The 24,603-nt window shown below is 34.5% G+C and overlaps 1 protein-coding gene across 1 annotated transcript in view; it reads right to left on the bottom strand.

The window, feature by feature from the left end:
* Nucleotides 1-3,179: 3,179 nt before the first annotated feature.
* The window catches only part of SLC30A9 (solute carrier family 30 member 9), a 78,892-nt gene continuing 57,468 nt past the window's right edge, over nt 3,180-24,603 (bottom strand). Inside the window, exons 16-18 of the mRNA XM_027836539.1 lie at nt 19,343-19,472; nt 17,745-17,858; nt 3,180-8,258 (exon numbers count right to left, since the gene is read on the bottom strand). Of these exons, the coding sequence (XP_027692340.1) occupies nt 8,214-8,258; nt 17,745-17,858; nt 19,343-19,472 (289 nt within the window). The 3' untranslated portion in view covers nt 3,180-8,213. The remainder of the gene's footprint in view (nt 8,259-17,744; nt 17,859-19,342; nt 19,473-24,603) is intronic.

Genomic DNA, 24,603 nt, shown 5'->3' with positions numbered 1-24,603 from the left:
TGTTCTCCTACTTTTACTTGCTCTAAACTTTTGCCCCTCCTTTAACAACCCACTTCAAACGTCACTTCTTTCTTTCATGTAGCCTTCCCCAAGTCCCCAGGACAGCCTCTTCCCTCTCAGACATGACACAGCCTTTTGTTATGCTTCTCCAATGTACTCATGTAGTCTTTTATAATATAGTTATTTTTGAAAGCCATATAATGTGTCATGTAAACCATCTCCTCCAATACTTGGGACACACTATGCTCTGCACAAAGTAGGCCCTCAACTTTGTCCAAATGAATTTGTTTAAACCTTCCACAGAGAGAAGAGAATAAAATTAATTGTCTCTAATTCAAAAGATTTTCATCCTACTTTTGTTGTCTCTAATTATCTGAGGAGGTATCAATAAATTGTTTATTGTTAATGTGTTAATTCACTTTAATTTTTAAAATCAGTGATGCCACACAGCACTTTTATAAAGACATAGAAAAAATAGTAGAATGTAAAACTCAGGAGGTAAATATTCAATTCAACAAACATTTACTACGAATCTATTGTGTATCTACCCATTAAAAAAAATTAACAGTCCCTTTAAGCCAGGGTGTAATTTTTCAAATGCAAGTAGAGATACTACCTTAAAATATGTTTAAAATATCTATGTTGTTTAGTCATTTTTTCAGTCATGTCCAACTTTTCCTGATGTCATTTGGGTTTTCTTAGCAAGATACTGGAGTGGTTTGCCATTTTCTTCTACAGCTCATTTTACAGATGAGCAAACAGGGCTATGGGTCACACAGCTATTAAGTGTCTGAGGCCATATTTGAACTCAGGTCTTCCTGACTCCAGACCCAACATTCTATCTACTGCACAACCTAGATATCTATAGCAGTTCTTAATCTTTAAGTACTCTAAAAAGTGCCTCATGCCCTAAGATAAAGAGCTTTGGTTTTGGAAGAATACTCTGGAAAAAAAAAATTCTGCCTCTTATTCCTTGAAATTACAAGCTGGGAACTCTTAGCAAGAGAATGAAGGAGAGCAGCTAGGTGGTACAGTGGATACAGCATCAGCCTTGGAGACAGGAGGACCCAAGTTCAAATATGGCTTCACACTAACTAGCTGTGTGGCCCTGGAGCAATACACATAACCTCGAATGCCTCAAAAAAAAAAAATTAGTATAAAGTAGATCAAATTATTTCTGCACAGCTTCAATAGAAAGCAATCTATGGGACTGGCATACAGTAAGGGGGCAAGCTATCCTCTCTACTCTCAACAGCTCAAATTTTATTCCAAAGCATCTAAGTAAGCAATACCAATTCCAAGATAATATACTAAGTGTCACTCAAGTCAGTAGGTAGGAAAGCAACAGCTGAAACTCTCAAGGGTTTTGGTGGTGGGGTAGCACAAAGCTACCAAGCTCAACTGGGGAATCTTAAAAACAAGACAAATACAAATAATTCCTAATTCGCTTTTCCTTGAATTCAAGGCATTTGCTAATTGGAGTGAATTGAGGCCTCAGCATTTTTTGCAACTGAAAATGTCTTCTTAATAAAGACTACTATATGTCCCTTATTGGACCCATACTTGGTTGATACTTTTTCAAGTATCTGAAACAACTTAGGATAACAAGAGACTAACTCTGTGATTCATGGGGCAGCTAAGTGGCACAGTGGATAACGCGCTGGCTCTGGAATCAGGAAGACTCATTTTCCTGAGTTCAAATCTGGCCTCAGACACTTATTTGCTGTGTGACCCTGGACAAGTCACTTAACCTTGTTTGCCTCAGTTTTCCAATCTGTAAAATAAGCTGGAGAAGAAAATGGCAAACCATTTCAGTATTTTTGCCGAGAAAGCCCTAAATGTGGTCACAAAGAGTTAGACACAACTGAAACGACAACAACAAAAACACCCCTGTGACTTGGTCTGGTCTTCCTCACACAAGGAAGATGAGGGTTCCAGTCATGGGTGAATCCTTGGCTTCCAATGTGGAAATGCAAGACCATTAATTAACTGATCCATAAAAACAATCTGGTTCTAAGACAGCAGGGTTTCAGTATGGGTTTGAGAGCTATACAAGGCTGGCCCACATGAGATTCAGGCTGGGACTCTTTGGAATTTCTCATCTACAGTCATATTGACTGAAGCCCTTAAACTGCCCCCAAATCAACTGTCTCCCCCATTCCTCAGAATTAGAAATAACCTGAGAGTAAAGCTGCAGATGTCTACTTACTTTAAGCAAGTAAAATTAGTGAGTGATCATTTGCTAGCTGACATAGTGGAATGAGTGCCTGCCTTGGGAGTCAGGAAGTCTTGACTTTGAATCCCAAGAATAATTACTAGCTATATAACCCTGGCAAGTCACAACCTCTTATCCTGTTTCCTCATCTGTAAAATGGGAATAATAGCAATTCCTTTATAGGTTATGAGGATCAACTGAGGTAATACAAAGCATTTTGCAAATGTTAAATGCTATATAAATATTACCTATTATTATTAGGCAGTCGTTTAATCACTTATTGCTCTAGGCACTTCTGTAGGACTTGAAGTTGCAGAGCAGGTGCTGAACTGTATCGATAAAGGGAATTTCCTGACCAGGAGTTCCCTAACCAGTGAAATAACAAGTCAAGTGCCCCAACCCTATTATTATTACAGAAGAATTCTTTTAAACAGTGAGGATCTCTAGTGCATTTAGTACATGAGTTGACTTAGAAATATTCGATACACATGCAAATTTCAAGAATACGTCTATTACACAAAGATAAATCTGTTTTTCCCTCCCGACTCCTTGTTACCTCTGCCTAGTCCATTGCAGACCCACATCCTTCTATGGGTAACGGATGGTCATTAATCTTCACTTGACTTCATGCTGAACTACCAAGTAAATGTTATGTTCTCCATCAACATTCTAAAAATTAGTCTGAGAGGGGCTTTCTGTCCATCTGATGTATTTCTGATAGAAAAGAGCACCTGCTTTAGGGGTTACAAGTATTCCCTGGCATTTAGCCTGTTGGTTCACACTTTTGAAGAACTGAATCAAGAGGTTTTAGAGGCTGAAAGGATAATCTAGTTCAATCCCTTATTTTATAAATGAGAAAATTGAAGCCCAAAGAGGCAAAAAAAAAAAAAGCCACAGCACCTCTCTGTCATTTACATATATTAAGACAACATTTAAACAACCTTACATAAAATTGTCAAAAAATAAGCTAGGCACCTGGATTTGAGTTACACACCAAAGTTTAAATATGCATTGAGCAATTAGTTATTCGATTTATACTTTACATTGTGTGCTCTAGCTATACTGACTTTCAGAAATACAAAATGTGTAATTCTTGCAATTATAAGAGCTTATTCTGTTTTTTATTTCAAATGTGTTATACTTGATCCTAATGACTGACATCGACAGAGCATCTTTTTTCTTTAAGACAGTTTGTATAATTTGATGGGAAACCTGAATTATAATGTTTCAAATCTCAAAAAATTTAGAAAAATTTCTGACTTGCCTCGAAATTCAAATACTCCAGCCTCATATGATCAGGTAATAAATGATCATCATAGCTGCTCTTACCATTAAAATCATAACTTAAAATAATGCTTACCTATAATAAAATGAGCAAATGACTTGTTTCCAATTTCTTTACTATCCTCTGCTTCTCCTTTGTACTTCAGTCTAAGCATATAAAAATAAACAGTACTATGATTTTAATTCTATTTAAATAACTATAAGTTGTTACACATATTCATCTTTTAATTCTATTTTCTAATATATAAACAATACCTTGTGGTGCTTTTCTTTCCAGCCTACTATGTTGAAACTTTAGGAGATAACTGCACTTTCCCCAAACCTTAAATTATTTTAAATTATTCCATTAGGTCTGTCTTGGAACAAAAAAAAATAAAATTTAAACTCAAAGCATCTTCATGTATCAAGGGTTTCTGCAAAACATATCATCTATATTTTCTATCCCCTAAAAGCCTAGGTATATCTCAAAATAAGAAATAAACTTGATTAATAACTACTAAAGACCTCTCAAAATGCAAAGATGATACATTTAGAAGTTATTATTACCACTTTCCTGGCTCACACAGGTTTGATGATCTCTATGTGTATAAATATAACTATTTCTGACACATAAAGTAGCCATAAGGCCTTTCCATGATTAGTTACAACATTTTTAATTTCTCAGAAGGAAAACCATAAACTCTTACTATTTACAAAACCCCACAGAATTTCGCTTAAAAATATATGTGCAATTCTTAAGTTAGTTAATAGGCATGTGAAACTAACAGACTATCAATGACTCATTAACATGTGATGTGTACACGAGATCAACATTCATTTTACTGTTTCTCCAATCCCAAATCAAAATGTAAACTGCTCTTATTTGCATGTGACATTTATTGAGGAAAAAAAGCAAGCATCATTGCAAACTTACTTTACCAATAACATCAAACAGATGAAATACAAACCAAGAGAAATGAGAATTGTCTCTTCTCCACAAAACCAGATTTTAGATGTGGCAGTAAACTCATATGCAAAATAAAGACTGCTAGACAAACCTTTTCTATAAGTGCTAGCTTTGCTTAGGCTAAGAATGCAAAAAATCCATGGGAAACCCCTTCAAAATTAAGTGTACCCAGTTTATCTTTAACTCTTTCTGTCACTCATTTCTGACAGTTTAGCAAATTAGAGATTGTCATACACTAAAATACTAAATCATCATAATTTCTGCATGAGGACAAAAATATGCATGTTTTTGCAAGTTTTCTGCAGTACCCAACTTTCAACATCTCAAAACAGTTTCCTTGAAAAATATATAAAATTTAAAATAGAAGTAGAAATCATTATTTCAATTATGAAAAGACATCAGTAAAGACCATATATCATAATCCCTAGTAATGTGATAATTTGACATTTTGGATAATTTGGTCATATTTGCTTGGCTTTATTTACTATTTTTAATGTTGGGAAACGTTTCTGATCTGAATGTTGGCCAGTATTCAATGATTCTAATACCATATCTTTCTCCAGAGCACTGGAGACTAGTACTTAACAGCAATAGGCCTCTGATGCTAAGTATGTCTCAAAGTTCTAATCAAAATTAGGCTGGATAGTCCATTTAAAATAAGCTGCGCCACTGACATGGTGTACGGACACTCTTACATTAAAGATGAAGACTAAAGATCACTTCACTTCTTATGAACTTGTAAGAGTTAAGAAAAGCTATGCCATTCTCACTGATAGTTCCCAGGTGTCAGCTAGAGCTACTCAGAAATAAAGAACCCTTTGCAGCCAGAATGCCCTGCCTATCCATGTCTAATTTACTGCTCTTCAATGCACAATACAAGACCTGTTCTACTTAATTCTAATCACTGACATCTAAGGAGCATCTATTTTTCTTTAATATAGTCTGCACAATTTGATGGGAAATTTGAATTACAATGCTTAAAATAAGTCTCAAAAAAATTCAGAAAACAAATTTCTTGTTTGTTTTGCGGATTTGCCTCAAAATTCAAATACTCTTGAATGACTTGGCTTACATAATTAAGCAACGCTACAAGCAGAACTGAATAATCCCTATTTCTCATTTTAGAGTACTAATGTCACATGCCACCTAGTTGATAAAAATATGCATGTATATGACACATACATGCATATTATTATGTCATGTATCATAACTGGTACATTAACACCACAGGCATTAGAACTATTTTATTCATACTCCCTCAAAATGGATATTTTGCATCTTTTATCTCTTAGATTACATTTTCCTCAAATTATTCATGTGTAGTATTAAGTTCTTATCATTTAAGCTGATGGGAACCTAAAACTTTAGAAGCATTTCAGGTAAAAAAGAAAAATGACACCCTACTGCCTATATAGCAAGCCTATCAGATTATGAGAATTCCAATTCTCTGACTATATAATTTTAATCTGTTTAAAGTTAAAAATGAAGATAATAAGGTGTAGTGACAGAATGATCGTTAAGGTTTCCTGGTTCTAGATTCTAATTTCCAAATTACTAAATAAATACTCAAATTTGTTCCTATGTATAAAATTTTACTTAAAACCATCTGAAAGTAAAGGAAAAGTAAAGAAAAAGCAGTGACACAGCTTTCAATCATTAATGATCTCCAATGATGGTTATGTTATCATCAACACAGGAAATGGTAAGGTGCAACACAAATTAGAACCAGATTAAAACAAAAAGTTACCAAGAATCAAAAACACACTTCTCATCTTTTTTTTAGGAGAACCTTCAAAGAACCTAAAATTTCTAAGTAACTTTTATATGTTAGCCTTGAGTTTTTACTTATTTTTAAAGGGTTAATTCTAATGTCTAGCTCTGTTAAATTTTATAAATTAACAATTATCACAGAAGTTGGATTATAGCCAGCTTCTTTGCAGATGGCACTTACATAGGACAACAATTAGCTGGTGGGAAGCATGGAGAAAGAGAGGATAGAAGAAATTAGAATAAAAAAATTGACTGAAAAAAACAAAAATGGGGTTAAGGAATCTGATACCACAAGAACATGGCATAAAATTATATACATTATGTGCAATTTCACGCTCCTTTAAAAAAAACTTTTTGGAATGTCATTTCACTTAAAATTCATAGCATACTCACAGCATCCTCAGTAACGGTCAAAAATGTATGCCAGTTTAAATTCTTATAATTTCCTGGTAAATGACATCTAAGGATAAAAAATATCATTGCAAACCACTGGATCAAATGCTGATATTTTGGTGTCCAGAAGTGTAATTTGCTGTAGTTCACAAAATTTAATCCAAGTAATTTTTTGGAGACTATTTCAAACTTGTGTTCCACTTCTCTTCTACAGCACCAGCTAACCTAGCAATGGAATCATTATTATAATTTCACCTTGTCCCTACCCTTCCATGGGCCAACACTCACTTTTACCTGATAATTCTAAAGTGCATATGGGGGTGGTTGTTTTGGAGACAGATAGTTATACAGCTGCAGTTTTTTTATTCAATTTCCAACTACAGAATGATACCATTTTACCTCAACAACTCAGACAGTCATTAGAAAACTACTTGCTTAAATTAACTGTTATTGCCAATCTAGTGCTGAATGCCCATTTGGTAAATATTAGAAACCCACAATTCAGGTATCTTAGTCTATGCAATCAATATTATGAAAGTCATTCACATAGTTTTCAGGATAATAAGTTTTACTTCACAGGTGAGGGGCTTACTTTAAAATAAGAAATAATCCACAATTCAGATTTACATAAGTTGTGCCTCTGCTTAAATAAATTAAAAACGTCTTCCTGTCTGTAAAATTATAAATATTTCTAATATATTTTACAGAACATTAAAACTGGATATATACCTTGTCTCCTAGTAAATACATATTGTGGTATTACTGAAAGGGGAAAAAAAGCAGCCACCACAAGTCCGTAGTCCCTAGGAAATTCTCAAGATCGTGTTATAATTCCTTATATTAATAAATATTACTCAAAATGAAGTAAAAGGAATAGTACACAGAAAAATGGAGGCCCTGCTATTTCTTGAAGATTCCATCAAGAATGCCTTCATTCAGTCTAGTAACTACATCACCCCTGGACCCAGCATATACAGTTTACCATACTTAAAAAGAAAAATGTTTTTGTTGTTAGCAGCCAGGCCAAGAATCACTTAAGCAAGCAGAAATGAGATTCCTCGCTCTATAAGCAAGGGTAGACACAAGGTACCATTTCACTAAAAGAAGGAACTTCACACCACTCACCTAGAATATGCCAGCGTGTTCAGGACTTGGAGATTGTGACAGAGTAAAGCATTCAGTGGCCTCAATACCATAAATAATAACCCTACAGACTCCATCTATGTTTACTAGTATAAAGAAAAGAAACATGATTGCAAAATACTATACAAAATGAAAGGCTGACATAGGAAAGAAACCAAGAATCTTAAGAAATGAAAAATGCATCTACTGAAACACAAAAACATGATTTTTCAAATGAACTCAACTTGTAGTATTTCTCATATAGAAACAATAAGCAGTTTTAGTTCTATGGTCAGTTAGATTGCCTGTTCATGTAAGACGTTTCCCCTAAGATTCTTCCCCCAAAATGGCTTCTGCATTGTGCTGACTCCTTCAGCATAAGGAAAGCTGGTAGAGGAGGTAAGGTGCTGATATCACTGTGGTTTTGCTTAGTACTGGACAAAACTGTTTCCAAGAGTGTTCACCAAAGATATTCCATCAAATTTATAATATTTCCAAATCTACATGTCGTAGTTCAGGATTTAGTTTCTGGAAAGAAAAAAAAAACCACATTATTTATAACCAAAGAGAAAAGACTTTTGTTTTGAGTCTCATTGAGATTATGTCTCTAAAATACCAATTATAAATATCACCTACATGAGCCAAAGAATATCTTCAAGGGCAAAAAATAGATCATCCATAAACTTTAAAAAGTAAGTCAGTGGTCCCATCTCCCTGGGTTCTTCTGAAAGACATTCTTTGGCTCCCAACTTTGGCTTATCCTTGGAATTTTTACTAGGATTGATTTGCCAACCTTTCTGCTATCCACCCAAATAGCTCTTTAATGGAACTCTCTCAAAAAGTGGCATAATGGATGAAGTGCTGGACCTGAAGTCAGGAAGACTCATCTTCCTGAGTTCAAATCTGATCCCAGACACTTACTAGTTGTGTGACTCTGGGCAAGTCACTTAACCCTGTTTACCTCAGTTTCCTCATCTGATAAACAAGTTGCAGAAGGAAACAGCAAACCACTCCAGTATCTTTGCCAAGAAAACCCCAAAAGGGATCACAAAGAGTCTGAAATGACTTAACAACAACCCTCAAAAATATTTCCAGAACTTGGAGGTACGTTAATATGATTTTCTATCCCATTCCACTCTCACTTATTATAACATATGCTTTGTATCTTACATTAAATAAATACCACTCCAAGTAACACTTTGTAATAATACAAATTGTTTCTATATAAAGAATTGTATGTTTTTGCCAGTGTTTCTCAAACTGTGTTGTTTAAACCTTCCTATGATTCACAGAGTCCAAAAATGGCAGATGTCTAAAAATGAAGCAGAAAACCAATCCTCTGAACTATCTGTATTGGTTTCCACCTGTTAAGTGTTGCTGCAGTTACAGCCAAACGAAGAGGAACAGGAGGAGAAATAAACATGTGCAGAAGCTATGTCAGTCAATGTCTAGAAACCTATCAGATTCTCCTGATTACAATTCTTACTTCAGTCAAAAATGCTGCAGGGACAGCAAGAGGTAAGGTGAGCTAAGCAGGACCTAGAGAAGTTTTCAACACTCAGGAACAGCTAAACCAACTGGCTGCCACTCACCCCCACATCCTCTATTCTTTTTTTGGCTAGACAATGGGGTAAAGTGACTTGCCCAGGGTCACACAGCTAGTAATTGTCATGCGTCTGAGGACGGATTTGAACTCGGGTTCTCCTGACTCCAGGGCTGGTCCTCTATCCACTGCACTGCCCCCACATCCTTTATTCTTGACTTTTACCATGCAATACAACTATGGTAGAGCAGAAAGAGTTGTACATTTAGAGTTAAAAGATCTGGATAAGTTTCTGTTCTTTTACTTACTGTGATGATGTCATAATCTTAAAACCTCATGGAGGAAAAACGGGGATAATAAATATCTGACTGCTTTATAAATATGTGAACTATCTTCCTCATAGGACCGTCTTGGAGATCAAATGCAATAATGTATATAAAGCGTTTTGTAAATCATAAAGTATTCTATATATTCTAACTGTCATAAGGTAAATTTTAAAAACAAAATGAAAACAGTGAAGAGGATCTATATAAAATGTGGCATATACATATACACACACACACATATACATACACCCACATACGTATATATACATATATATGAAGTTTTCATGAGAAATAGGAACCTACTAAAATACATTCCTAGCATCTCACCTTTTCAGAATAACACTAAAATTAAAAAGAAGGAGCCCCTTCTTTGAGTATTCCAAGGACATACATGGGTAGTATCAACTCATGTTAACAAAAAGAATGAAGTGAAAATTGTGGATAATTTACAAATTATTCTGAGTCTGTTTCTGTGGGATAGAGAAGGAAAATCTGAATTAAAGTCTTGCCTCAGTGACCTCAGGCAAATCACCTAACCTCTCAGTGGCCTAATCACCTCTACAAGAACATGCTCAGCTGCACAGGTAGAAGAAGTCCCTTCACCTGGGTGGTCTCTATACCATGTAAATCACAGGTCTAGTCCCTATCCCTATCAGTGCCATTTGCACATACACATACATATGAACATGTACTCATCAATAAAAGGATATAATGAAAGACTTAATTTGAAGGCCTGTTAATTTTTGTAGCCAACTGATCTTCATTTTCAGTGAATAAATTCTGACAAGTTCACCATATCCTTTCCTTTTATTGGCTAAGTAGCCAAGACAATTTGTTTCTAGCCTTTCTTACACAGAGATGATCACATATCATACCACATTTTATTTACTAGGCCAGATCTGAATTCATTGCCAGACCATCTTGTCAGATCAACAGCCTTGATTCCAATGGAAAACAAAACTCAAGTAGGAACAGAAGTTGGAATTTAAAAATACAATTACAAGAAGATATTAAGACACAAGGAAAAGATTCATGTATACAGGAATAATTCCTGAGCCATCTATCTGTGCACAGTCAGACCACACTCAGAGTTGAGATAAAAATTTATGATAATCAAGAAGAAAAATAATGATTTATCCTTGAATTATTTAAACAAGCTATAAAAATTTTTAAATGGGAAATGAACAATAGAAATGACATCAACACTAATTATAATAAATTCAATCAGAAGTTAAATCAATGTAAATTAATTCCCCCCAACAAAGAGAACAAAAATGCCCAGAAAAAACCTTAGCCAGCAAACATTTGACTTACTTGTCAAGTGGATAGAGACGGCTGCCAAAGGCCAAGTCAGTTTAGAATATAACTCATCTGTAAAATCTTACCAAGAAGGATGATGGATGATTATAAGTACTATCATTTGATAAAGCAGAAAGAAGCAGTAAAGGATAAAACCAGTCTAAAGAAAGTGTAGCAAGAAATCTAGCTAAGCAAAATCATACCAAGAGTGCATAAGAATAAAAATGGAAAGAAGCAAACAGAAGAAAAATCGAAACTATTTACAGTGCTCATAATGAATGTGAGCAAAAACACAACAATGAAATCATGTTATCACTTATTAGCTATGTGACTGCTGGAGACTGTTTCTTTGTAAAATCAAGTCTTGGTGTTGTGAGGATCAAAGAAGATAATGTATACAAAGCACACAACAGAACTGGAACTCAACAAACTACGTTAGCCATCAATATCAACATATCCATCAACTCAACAACAACAAACTGCTTTATCCATCAAGGACAACTGAACCACCACACTTGACCCTATCATCAAAGTGCCTTAGGTGCTTTCAGAGGTAGAAATGGTACTAAAGGAAACAAAGACGGTAAAAACAATTGGACTGGATCAAGTATAGTTAATAGAATCATTGACCTGTGTTAGAAGCGATACAAATTGTAAGGACATTGAAAGGTGAACTTGCAAGATATTTGTAAAACATGAAGATACCAAAAGTGAAAAAAATCTTGGACCTTAATGATTTCCAAATAAAGGTGACCAAGGAAACATCAACTAATATCAATGAATATTCCTACTCTCCCACTTTTACAAAATCTCTCCAAGAGTCATCTATGTGTGTGAATTGGGAGCATTTTCAATTGTGGTATGAGTAGGGAACAAGCAGGATTTCACAGTCTTCAACAATGTATCACATCCTTACCATCCCTCAATTGACTGAAAGATGTAGAGAATTTTAAGATCTCACTATGCATTCAGGCTCTTTCACAAGGTGTCTTCCATCCATAAATCAAGATCATTCAAGATTCCAAGGAAAAAGCAACAAGAGACATAACCAAATTGAATTACCTTCTGATAATAAGCATCATAAAGAAGCGATATATAAGTCTGTCATAAGCATTTGTCACTGTGATGGAGGAGATCCAACATAGAAAGTCTAGGTCAAAGAGGTAATCCCTATGGATGGTGAGATCCTCCATACGCTGTCTGCATGACATTGTATTAACTGCACCAGGCCAAAACATTGCAGAGCCTCCTGTAATAGATTTGTAATCATGTAAAGCAGTTTGGCCAGAAGAATATTATTCAGATTTCAACATAAATGGACATCCTGTAGAACTCGTTCAGCATTATGTATATCTGTGACAGATAACAGAAGTGAACAATAAGCTGGGTACAGAGATGAAGAGGAGATTGGGCTGGATTGTTTTAGAGAAATTATATGCAACCTTTAACGAACCCAAGCACTCCATCATTTCAATAAAAACTTTTACTGATACTGCTCTCTGATAACAAGACTTGGAACATCACAGCCTCTACAGAATTCAAGAATATCGCCCCAAGGGCAATGAGAAGGCAGAGGGTGGGTGTAAAAAGGTTGTGACATAACTAATGAGACACTCCAAAGAACAGGAACAAAGAATGTCATCAAAGAATTAATTATAGGGCAGAAAGAGAAGATGGGCTGGGCATACATTGTTTAAGTTAAGGTTAAGTTAAAGTAAGACAGAAGGATGACTAGTGGACAGCCAGTGTGTTCCACTGGTACCTTGATATTGGGAGGAAGTGAAGAAAAGCTATAGCATATCGGGTGGACCGCCTGTGGCAAACTTTTGGGAGAATATGGATGAGAGTCATATATGATAAGCAGACAAGGATGAGCTGCAATCCACGTTGCTGGGGGGAACTCTCCACGACACTGCAATTTAAGAAACAAGAACCATGCCACATAGTACTTTCCCCCTTTTAGCTTGAAATAAAATTCTTTTAAAAAGCAAAGGAACAGTAATCTACCATCATGGGGAATGTGTTCTCCTGAAATATTAACTATAGGTTTAAAACCATTTAAAAGTTACTTCTCATTACACCTATCCTCAAACTCAAGTGCTCATAAATGAAATGACAACTTGAGAACACCGGACCATATTTCAGAAAAGTTAATCAGGTATTTCAATGAAACTATCATGAATAAGTAGTATTGCTCTCCAAGTGAACAGAGACAAAGCGTAAAACTAAAAGCCCTGTCAAATGAAATAAAAGCAATATTAACACATATATTCAAAGTCAAATTCTGTCTTTTCTAATATTTTACTAAAATATATCTAAAGTTTTTTACATTTCTCAAGTAAATATGAAAATATCATTTATTTATAAAAGAAAATCTTTAGGGTTAACTAAACGAAAGAGATAAAAATACTAAATAACCCTCAGGCCTTGGCAGTCTGCTTCTAGGTCTAAAGAAGCAATAGTATAGTAGTGGGAAAGGGTCAAAAGGTGGAAATAATCACAGATTTTAAAACATCTATAAGCATTAAACTATTGATATTCTAATTGCAAATTTTGTCCAATGACTTCAAAGTTGATTTACACTGCTAGAAAAATTTAGCCACATCCACATTGACATTATTTCTATAAATGAGTCAAAAGCCATGAAGAACACGCCAATGAAATGGAAGAGTTCTCTGTGGTAAGGCAAATAAAAGACTTGATGGAGTTGGCTTATTGTGTTACCCAAAGGTAACAAGAAATAGGGAACACTGAACTACCTCTGAAATGCTCATGATGAATGTTAGCAAAAAGACAACAATGAAGACATGAAAAAAATGGGTTTGAATCATGTTATCACATACTAGCTGTGTGACTATGGACAAGTGGGAGACTTTGTTTCTTTGTAAAATCAAGTCTTGGTGTTGTGAGGATCAAAGAAGATAATGTATACAAACCATATAATGAAGCTGTCTATTGTTGTTTTTGTTATTAGTATCATGCTAGTCATGCTTCATGACTTTCACACGTATAACCAAAATCATACTGCTTGCCTTCTTCTTAAGGTATGGGAGAGAGGCAAGTGGGAAGAAGAGAATTTGGAACTCAAACTTTCTTAAAATAAACGTTAAAAAATTTTAACAAAATTGGTAAATATTTAATGAAATAAAATATTTTTTAAAAATAAAATACATGTAAAGAGAAAAAACACCATTTACTAAAAAAATAAATAAATAAATGAGAAGACCAAATAAATAAATAAAATATGAAGTTGCGGCAAAGGGTAAGTAAAAAAAAACTACTGGAAAATATAATTTGGGGTTAAGAAATTCAAAAATATTTATGACATACCTATTATATACAAAGCACTGTAATCAAAGAAGCCAAAGGCTAGTGTACTCAGCAATGTCACAACTATATAATGTGAATATTATCTTTAGGAAGAGAGTTGGAAGGTGGTGAACACTGCACAAAACACAAAACTGATTTGATTTTATTTTTTAAAATCTTAACAGACAGATAAAGGCTAACCATCAATAATAGAATTGGTTGTCTGTGTATAGTCAAGATCATTGACCAGACAAAGAGAAAAATCAACCACCATATTAAGAGGATAAAGATGAGAAACCAGTGTGCGAATTATAAGACCTCGTATCAAATCTATTTAAAAACAAGCTTTTGACTCTTATAAACAAGATATTTAAAAAAGAGATACTGATTTTAGTTAAACTTATTTCCTAGAAAAATTAGTCATTAGAAGGGCTAAGTGAACTAGGAAAACACCTCAGGCAGCAAACATGATCTATTTGTTTGAATGAAAGGTCAACAACAGAAGAGTCAGAGCAGTAGAGCCTAATAAAACAGTGGTAAGTAAGGGAGAGGAAATAAGTCTATAGAAAACTTGGCAAGAGACCAAATTAAGATCATTCTGAGAGCATCTATTATGGATGCAACTAGGAGCTTTTATTAACATAAAAAACAGGATCTGCCAATGCTTCCACAGCAAATATCAAATCACTGATGACAGCAGAACTTTTCCATTCAGTCACCTCGATGTGCTAGATGAGAAAGTAGATATAAAAGATATCAAGAAGGATATAAAATTGAGAAGAGTGCATGGTCAAGATCCTATTGTGTGCAGGATGGAGATAAGGCCATTTTTAGGCATTTGGGGATGAACTTTCAAGATATCTCAAAGAAAAGTGAACACTACCATTAGAAGGGGAAAATCACAGATGAAAATACTTTTTTTTTAAAAGGAAATGAGAAGACATCAACAAGTACTGATTTATATGTCTACTTTCCCATTAGAATATAAGCTCCTAACACCTGTGGTACATAAATATAATGAAATATTACTGTGCTGTAAGAAAAGATGAATATGATTAATATAAAGATTTACATTAGCTGATACAAAGTTAAATAAGTAGAGCCAAGGAAACAATATATACAATAACAACAACAATGTAAATGGAAAAAAAATTAAAAATAAATGTCACGAAATTACAAAGAACAAGCTTATTCCCAAAGAAAAGATCTCTTTCCTCACTCCCACTACTTTGAAAAAGCTGGGGGCAAAGGGTGTCCATGGGTTTGGAATACTGCATGTATTGTCAGATTTTTTTCCAGTAGTTTGATCAGTTTTACTGATTTTTTTTCTCCTCCTCCTCGTTTTTCTTTTACATTTTTTTTAACATAGGATGCCACTCTCAAATAGAGGAAGGGGTGGAATACAGGGAGAGATTTAGGCTATGTAAAAACAAAAACAAAAAATCAATAATTTTTAAAATAAAAACAATGCAGGCAGCTTCTCGTGAGTACAAACTTTTAATTCTTTATACTTGTATCACCAGTAGGAAGCATATTGCTTGGCACATACTAAACACTTAATAAATTAAAAACAATAAATTAAATACCTGCTAACTGCTTGACTAATTGATAAAATATTTGTGAGAATCAGCTCAGTCAGTAAACAAGCATTTATTAAGAGCCTACTACATAGCAGGCATCAAGCATGGGGATGCAAAGAAAGGCAAAAAAACAGTCCCTCCTCTCAAGGAGCTCACAGTCTAACGGGGGAGCCAACAGGCAAACAACTACTTTAAAAAAAGGACAGATTGGAGATAATCAACAGAGGAAAGGCACTATTATTTAGGGAGATCAGGAAAGTGCCTATAGAAGGTGGGATATTAGTTGGGATTTGAAGAAGCCATGGTAGCCAGGAGAAAGAGATGAGAGAGAGAATTCCAGGCATGGAGATAGCTTGTTAAAATACATGGAATTAAAGATGGACTGCTTTGTGTGAGGAATATCAAGGAGGCTAGCGACACTGAACTGCACAGGTAAGAAAGGAGGGGAAAGATGGGGAAAGATTGTAAGATGTAAAAATACTGTAAACGTTGGGGACAGGGGCAAGTTATAGAGGACATTAAATGCCAAACAGACAGAAGATTTCATATTTAAACCTGGAAGCCACTGGAGTTTACTGAATTGCAGCAGGAAGTTTGATATGGTTAGACCTGTGTTTTAGGAAAATCATTTCAGCAGCTGAATGGAGGATGGACTAAAGTGGGAAGAGATCTGAGGTAGACAGATCTACCAGCAAGGCTACTGAAATAGGTACGAGGTGATGAGGGCCTGCATCAGGGTCATGGCAGTGTCAGAGGAGAGAAGGGGGCAGATAAAAGAGATGATACAAAGCTAAAATCTACAATTCTTGGCCACAGATTGGACATATGGGTCAAGGGTAAGGAATTAAGGAAGATACCTAGGTTGTGAGCCAGGAGGACATGGGTACCCTCAACAGCAATAGAAAAGTTAGAAAGAGGGGAAGGTTTAGGGAGAAAAGATATTAAGTATGATTTTGGATATGTGTTGAGTTTAAGACATCTACAGGATGTGTAATAGGCATCTGGGATATGAGACTGAAAGTCAAGAGAGAGATTAGGGCTGGATAAGTATATTCAACAATCATCAGCAAAGAAATAATTCAATCCATTGTAGCTAAGGAGATCACCAAGTGAAATAGTATATTTATATAGTATATATTTATTGAAGGTATCCTTGATAAAATAAAAAATAAGAAAACTAGGCTATCACAAATTATTTTCTAACAAGTGTAAGGAATATAAGGAACCACTATATTTACTATGCAGTAATTACCAAAAAAAAAAAAAAAGCAAATTGGTAAAGGAAAGGATCTCCTCTGACAGCATATCTTTCATTCAGTTTAAGATCACATAAGATTCTTTGTTAGCTGCCACCACAAAGATAACTAACTTTTTTCTGTCACCTCATTTATTGATATCAAACAAGACAGAAAATAGGTATATCTTTAAGTCAAGATGGCACAGTGGGAAAAGTGATGGATCTGGGGTCAGAATGACTCAGTCTGAGCCGGACTTTGTTCACTGTGTGAACTTAGGCCAGTCACATGACCTGTCTGGGCCTCAGTTTACTCTGTCAAATGTAGGGGTTGAACCCGATGAACCTCAAGCTCTAAATCTGTGATCTTATTATTGCCAAAAACCATTATTACAGATCATGTCCAACCCAGGGAAGGCAAGGTCCAAAGGATTTGGACCTTTGGATCCAAAGATTTATAGAATAAATCTTTTTATAAAGGGGATTTGTTCTGCGAAGCTGAAGCATCGCAGGATTTAGAGACAGAAGGACCCTTGAGAAATTATCTCATCCAATGCTCTCATTTTACGAATTAAGACACTGAAGCCCAAAGGTGTAGAGTGAATTGTCTATAGTCACTCAGCTAGTTAAATGGCAGTCAGGATTTGAAAGAACCCAGGTCTTTTTAATCCAAATCCAAGACTGTTAGTGGTTTCTAAGTATCTACCCTTAAATACATCTTACCTTCAGCTCCTTCTCAAGTCGATCTACTTCAGCTCCTAGAGTATCAACAATATTTTCACCATGCTTAAGCATAAAGATTTCTAATTCCTCAGGAGTCTTTACTTCCTGAATTTCCTGCAAAAGAAAATTAAAGGAAAGAAGAATAGGGAAATAAACCATTTTTAAAAGTCACAGTTATAAGTACAGAATGGGAAGTTATCAAAAATAGATGATTCTCTCTTTAACAACATATCTATACATTAGTCATATAAAAATCAAAATATAATTAAGATCTTCCCATAACAAAATATTTATTTCAAATAAAATTTGCTCTAACAAAATCGTAGTACTCTAGAAAAATGTTAATCTAGTTTGCTATAATTAATGATCTTTAGTTCAAATGTCAGTCAAGATAAGGAAAAGTAGGGAGTATATGAAAACCAATGATAATTTCTATTACATTAAATATTGAATAAACTCTCAACATTATACAACTTTTTATTTTTGCTTAATTCCCAAGAATCTGTTTCATCTTTCAGCATATAACCTGTCCTTTTATTCCATAAAGCAAGGAAAATCAACATCTGTATGTGTTGTACCAAGGGTCTAATCTCCTTCAATATAGAAGGGAAAAGGAGATGCTAATCAGGTGCTCCATCTTTTAAGTAGGGCCAGGGAGTGTGAGAGGCAACCAACAACTCTCAAAGTGGGGTGAAAGGCATGGTAATAGCAACTGGTCCACTTGTTATCCTGGCATGTGGCAAACAGACTGTGGCCACATGCTTTAAAGAGGGAATTATCCCTTCCTTGGTACTTCAGCAATAGTCCTTACTAATTTTTTCTATAGCTACAAAATACTCTGTATTCCATAGCACACAAAGCAAAATACTCTTTAAGATAAAAGGTTGCTCGTCCAAGAGGAAAAGAATAAAACTAAAACATAAGTAGGCAACGAATCAAATCCTAGATATTAATTTTGTGTTTAAGGAAAACAGGATCCAGTACTCTTAAAGTGACATATATCCTAAGTTTTATTTTCAAATACACACCTGCAAAGAGGCAGCACTGGATAGAGGGCTAGACTCAAGAGTCAGGAAGACAAGTGCTGCCTTGTACAAATACAGCTGTGAGATCCTGGGAAAGTCACTTAACCCCTCAGTGCTGTAGGCAGCTCTCTTAGATTATATACATTACAGAGAAGTTGTCAACCTGCATTGGTAGAATTTCCTCATCCAGAAGTTCATTACATCAATGAAATTATACGTTTAGCTCATCTCTATCCTATGTCTGCAAAGAACCTTTCTTGTCTGAATCTAGAACCCATGAGTATACTTGTACTATCTATGATGAAAGAAGTTTTTGCTGTCATTGTTTCTCCATTGACCTCCACGTTTTTTCTATCGTTTCATCAGGTTATCTTCACTTCCAGACCCAAGGATGCCACATTCTACCAATATTGTAAATGAACTGACATCTATCAAATTTCTATGATATAAACTTAAGAACTGAAAGGATCTGAACTTCTAAAAAAGGGAAAGTTTTCTTTATTTCTAATTTTTAACATATACTTGATCATAACGAAAAAAAATAGTTACATGAGAATTTTTAAGTTAACTTACTTGCAGCATCTGGTCAAAGTCTTGTTTTTCCAAATAAGACCGTGTAACAACTTTCCCATCAAAATCTACTTCAGCTTTAAATCTAATTTTACCCATTCCCAGGTCTGTGGCTTTAACATCATGAATTGCCCTAAAAGGAAGCAAACATATATACACATTTAGAAACACAAACTTTTAAAGGGTAATTAGTTAATCATAAGCCTAGAATTCTCTTTTTCCCCAGTGATGAGTCACCTAATGCGGCTGATAGCATTCATCTATAAGTGCCCTTTGACCTTTTCTTATTTTGCAAGTGCTCAGATTTTTTTTTTAATATCCTATCTGTTTAGTTTGTTTTGCATAGGTAGGTACTTAAAAGAAAAGATCTGGTAACAATCTACATAACCACTTGAATAGATCTTGCACATAACACAGACTGAACTTATTAAACTATATGTGGTTTCTATCCTAAAAGTTGCCATGCTTTCTTCTCTTGCTGATGGTCCCATAGCTAGCATAGGTCAGAGGCAAGACCTGAATCCAAGTCTTCTGATTCCAAGTGCAGCCCTCTACCAGAACACCATAAGGCCACTTCTGTTTAGAGTATCATCTTCTTCTAGGTCACTTGCTTTTATACAAAAAAACCCCACAGCCAATCTTTCATTTAAAGTAGACCAAATACCCAGAGTTGAGACATATATATGTATGTGTATCTATGCATCATGGCCAGTGCAAGAATTTGTTTTGCCTGATTATGTACGTTTGTAACAGAGGATTGGGGGAGGAAGGAGTTTGAGAGGGATGAAAGAAGTCCTTTCTCATTAGTATTGGAAAGGGTGGGAGGGAAAGAAAATGAATCTTTTAAAAAAAATTAATTAAAAAAGTATTCCAGAAACAAGAGAACAATGAATATAATAATGGCAATACTGTTCGAAGAATAACTGTGAAGGACTAAACTATTCTGAGTATTATAAATATTCAAATCAACTAAAAAGAACTTATGAAGATGTTATCTACCTCGAGAGAAAGAATTGATAAATAGAAAAAACTAATAATGCATGATATGGTTTTATAGATAGATAGATCTGTGTCAAATGGTGGTCTTCTCCAGTGTGGGGTGGGGAGGGAGAGAGACAGTTTGGAACTTAAAATGTAAAAAAATTAATTTAATTTAAATTAAAAAAAGTATTCCTTACGTAGCATAACACTGAAGGCAATGCAATCTATTCATCAGAAAAATTAGATAAGAATATACTTAAGTACTACTACTGGATTTGTCACTGATATGAGAAGTCATTGATTTGACTTGCTCCTGAGGTTATTAAACACCAAAGTCCAAACTAGCTTATCTGCTAAAAAAAAGGGGGGGGGAGGGGTTTGGATGCTATATTTACCAGATATCTGGGGTGAGAAAAAGAATGGATGATTTAACATTCATCACTGGACAAGTGAAATACAGGGTTTTCAAAAGAGAAAATCTTACTTGTATCAAAAATTTTACCCATCTTTCATGCAATACCCTGAAACATTTTCTTGCTATTATTTATCCAAACATTTAGGTAGCATATAATATTAGAACATCTTCTGAAATACCTTTTTTAATTCATGAACATATAAATATATGCACATATACACAGACCAAATTCAGATATAAAATTGCACAAAAATATATGTGAAATCACCTCTGAGGCACATACTCATTCCCTCTTTAAAACAAACTCATGAATCTTGATTCTTAACCACAGATTATCAAATTCATCCAGTCTTTTAATTCAATAACAGTTTACTAGATATTGACTCCTTCAATTTAGTTTATTACCAGGCAAAAGAGAACCGAAAAATAAGGGAAGGACAAGCAGCTGAAACAGTACCTATATCATCTCTCTCATGACATGAACAGCCAGAATAGTCGTGTGACATGGCCAGGTCTACTTACTGAATTATAATCATTGATTTCATTGCCTTAAAAACATGTGTGCTGAAGGTCTACTTAGAAGTGCTTTTTCACTACACCATTACAAAGATAACCTCTCAACATTTTACACAGTAATTATTTGGATCTCCTGAGGGCACCATCATAGATTTTTTCATTTTGATTGATTAAGTCACCAAAGTCTAATATTGAATTTAACACTACACAACTCCCATCTACAAACCATTCTCAATCCATCTAAGTAATTGCATTTACTTCAAGGTTGGAGAGACAGAGCTCAGAATATAAAACAAGTAATTTGTTATCACCAATCAAGGTGCTTTACTTCTTCTAAAATTAACTTAACTTTTTAGAATTTTAACTTTAGAACTTATTTTGGAATCTGTTTACTAAAAGAAAGGCATATTCATATTTTACATATATTTATTTCTTATATCTCCAGGTAACTCTCCATTTTCCATCAGCAGCCCTGCTTGGTTTTGTCTAAAGGGAACATCATACCTCACCTAGGATAAGTTGATACCTAAAATCTCATCATCATACTGACTCAGTTTTTGATACTTAACTCCCTCAGCTGCTTCTCACCTCTTACTGGAGGACTGGTGGGTGAAGCAATAAACTCCTCCCAATCTCTTCTTTTATAGAGGGCTGAGAACTTTCTAAACTTTGCATGTAATTCCATTTTCCATCAGCAGCTAGGTTTGGTTTTGATTCAACAAAATATTATACCTCTATTTCAGCTTCCTCTGATGTGCTATCTTCCCATTAGATCACAAGCTCCTTGAGGCCAGGGGCTGTCTTTTTTATTATTTGTATCCGCAGCACTTAAGCACAGTGCCTGACACACTAAGTGCTTAATAAATGTTTACTGAATCGATTTAAATTGTAATGTAAAAATCTAAGATTTTTTTGAGGTGACCATAAATGTCAGTCTCCCAGACCATATAATTAGCTGCCACTACAGAAATGTTTTTAAAATATTAAAATATACTGCTGAATTTCAATGAAAAAGGAGGTTATATTCTCAACCTCTTTTCTCTCCTCATAATCATCAGTTCTTTTGAAAGATGTTTAAATATCTTTTTTATTATGAACTTGACAGGCAACAACAAATATGATCATTTCAATATACGAACAGAAAGAGAACTGCAGGCAAAATTATGAATATCTCCTTTAGGCACACTTAGTTTTTTTTTAAGTATATAATAAATTTAACATGGTAAATTTATATTACTGTCCAATGCTGTCTTGCTTGTGTGTGTGTGTTTCTGAACTTTCTACTTCTCTCTTCTGTGCTTTTTACAAATGTTTCATTAATGATTTTTTCTTTCTTTTCTTTTTGGTCCATTATTACCCCTTTCAAAATTTTCTCCACAAAACAAAATAATAATAATGACAATAATAAATATCCTCCCTTATAACAACAAAGTATAGTCAAGCAAAGCAGACACACACACTGGAAGTGTCCGAAAATGTCTCAGCCTGCCCCTATAATCTATCACTTCTGTTAAGATGTGGGATATCTTTTGGAGTTTTGAACTGGTCATTGCATTGATTAGATTTCTTAACTCTTTCAAAGTTGTTTTGCTTTACAATGTTACAGAATAAATTCTGTTCAATTTTGCTTACTTCACTTTGCATAAATTCAAACAAGTCTTTTCAGGTTTCTCTGATTTCACTTCTTTCATCATTTCATTTGATGCACTATTTCCATCACATTCATATAATGTATTTTGTCCAGTCATTCCCCAAATGATGGATACCTCACTTTATTTCCAGTTCTTTTCTACATCAAAGAGTACTACTATAAATAATTTTGTACATAAGTCTTTTCCCTCTTTCTTACATGTATTTGAGGTATAAGCCTATTATTAGTATCACTAAGTCAAAGGGGACCCTAAAGTCAAATAGTTTAGTGATTTCTTTCTTTTCAGAATGATTATACCAATTCACAACTAAACCAAGAGTGCATTAGTAGACTGACTGTCACACAGCCTTTCCAATAATTAAGATTCTCCCTTGCTGAATGTTAGATGAAAACACAGGGTTGTTTTGCTTTGCATTTCTCCTATTATTAGTGATATGGTTTCATTTTTTCATGATTATCAGTTTTTTATTCTTTTGAGAACTATTTGTTTATATCCTTTGACCACTTATCTAATGGTGAACAGCTTTTGGTTTTACATATTTATTAGTTGTCAACTTATCTTGGATATCAAACCTTTATCTGAGATGTATGATGAAAAGTTTTTCCCAATCAACTGCTTCCTTCTTATGCCAGATATGTTCATTTTGTTTGCGCAAGTATTTTTTAATTTCATGTAATCAAAAGTATCTATTTTATCTTTTGCAACTGCATCTAATCCTTGTTTTGTTAAGAATTCATGCTTTGTCTATAGCTGTGAAAGGTATATGATTTCCTTCTCTCATGTCATATACTTATTTTGATATCTTACTATGGAATTTTACTGTGGGATGCATTTTAACACGGAATATAGTGTAAGACGTTGATCTCAGCCTAATTTCTGCCAGAAATTTCAGTTTTTTTCCAGTAGTTCTCATCACAAAGAGAGTTCTTTCCTAGGTTTATTATTTTTTGGGTATATCAAACACTAGATTGAGTTTAATTATTTCTGATTCTTCCTCTGTTGCATGATTTCCAGTTATATTTTTCACCATCTTCACCTTCAAATTGAAATCATCAAGTATCAATCTATATGATGACTTGGTTTGGAGAATTTATAAATTTGTCAATTCCAAGAAATTCTCTACCTCTAAATAAATCTTCTACAACAAACACTGTTGTATATGCTAAATTACCTTTTTAAAACTTATAAAAAGTTATTTTCACCTTTTGCTTTTACAACAGTCACTTTCCCTTAACTTTATCTTCTACCCAACTGAATACTTACTCATAACTAAGAAAAACATTAAACCAGTTAACACAGCAACCCATCCAATAAAGTACACATTATTCCATATCTGAAGTACTCACTTCTCTTCTCAAAGGAGGAAGATGTGTTCACTTATCAGCTCTTTAGGACCAAGGCTGTTCAGTTCTTTGGAGTTCACAGGCTTTTTGGTGTTAGCATCATTTACATCATTGTCTACACTGGCCTCCTCTACTTTCTCTACTCTGAATCACTTTACATTCATGTTTTTTGCTTAGCCATTTCCCAATCAAAAGGCACCCATTTTTTTTTTTCTGCTTTTTTACTGCGGCAAAGAGTGCTGCTACAAATGCTTTATTTTAGATACTGCTTTCTAACATTGACTCTCTAAGGGTATATGACCAGTAATGGGATCACTGGGTAGAAGGTATGAACAATTTAGTAACTTTATTTTTTGC

Source organism: Vombatus ursinus, unplaced genomic scaffold (genome assembly GCF_900497805.2).
Source record: "Vombatus ursinus unplaced genomic scaffold, bare-nosed wombat genome assembly UNPS02014818.1, whole genome shotgun sequence".
In the NCBI taxonomy this organism is placed as follows: Eukaryota; Metazoa; Chordata; class Mammalia; order Diprotodontia; family Vombatidae; genus Vombatus; species Vombatus ursinus.
Note: the sequence above shows the minus strand (reverse complement) of the source record. Positions and strands in the feature narration are given on the sequence as shown.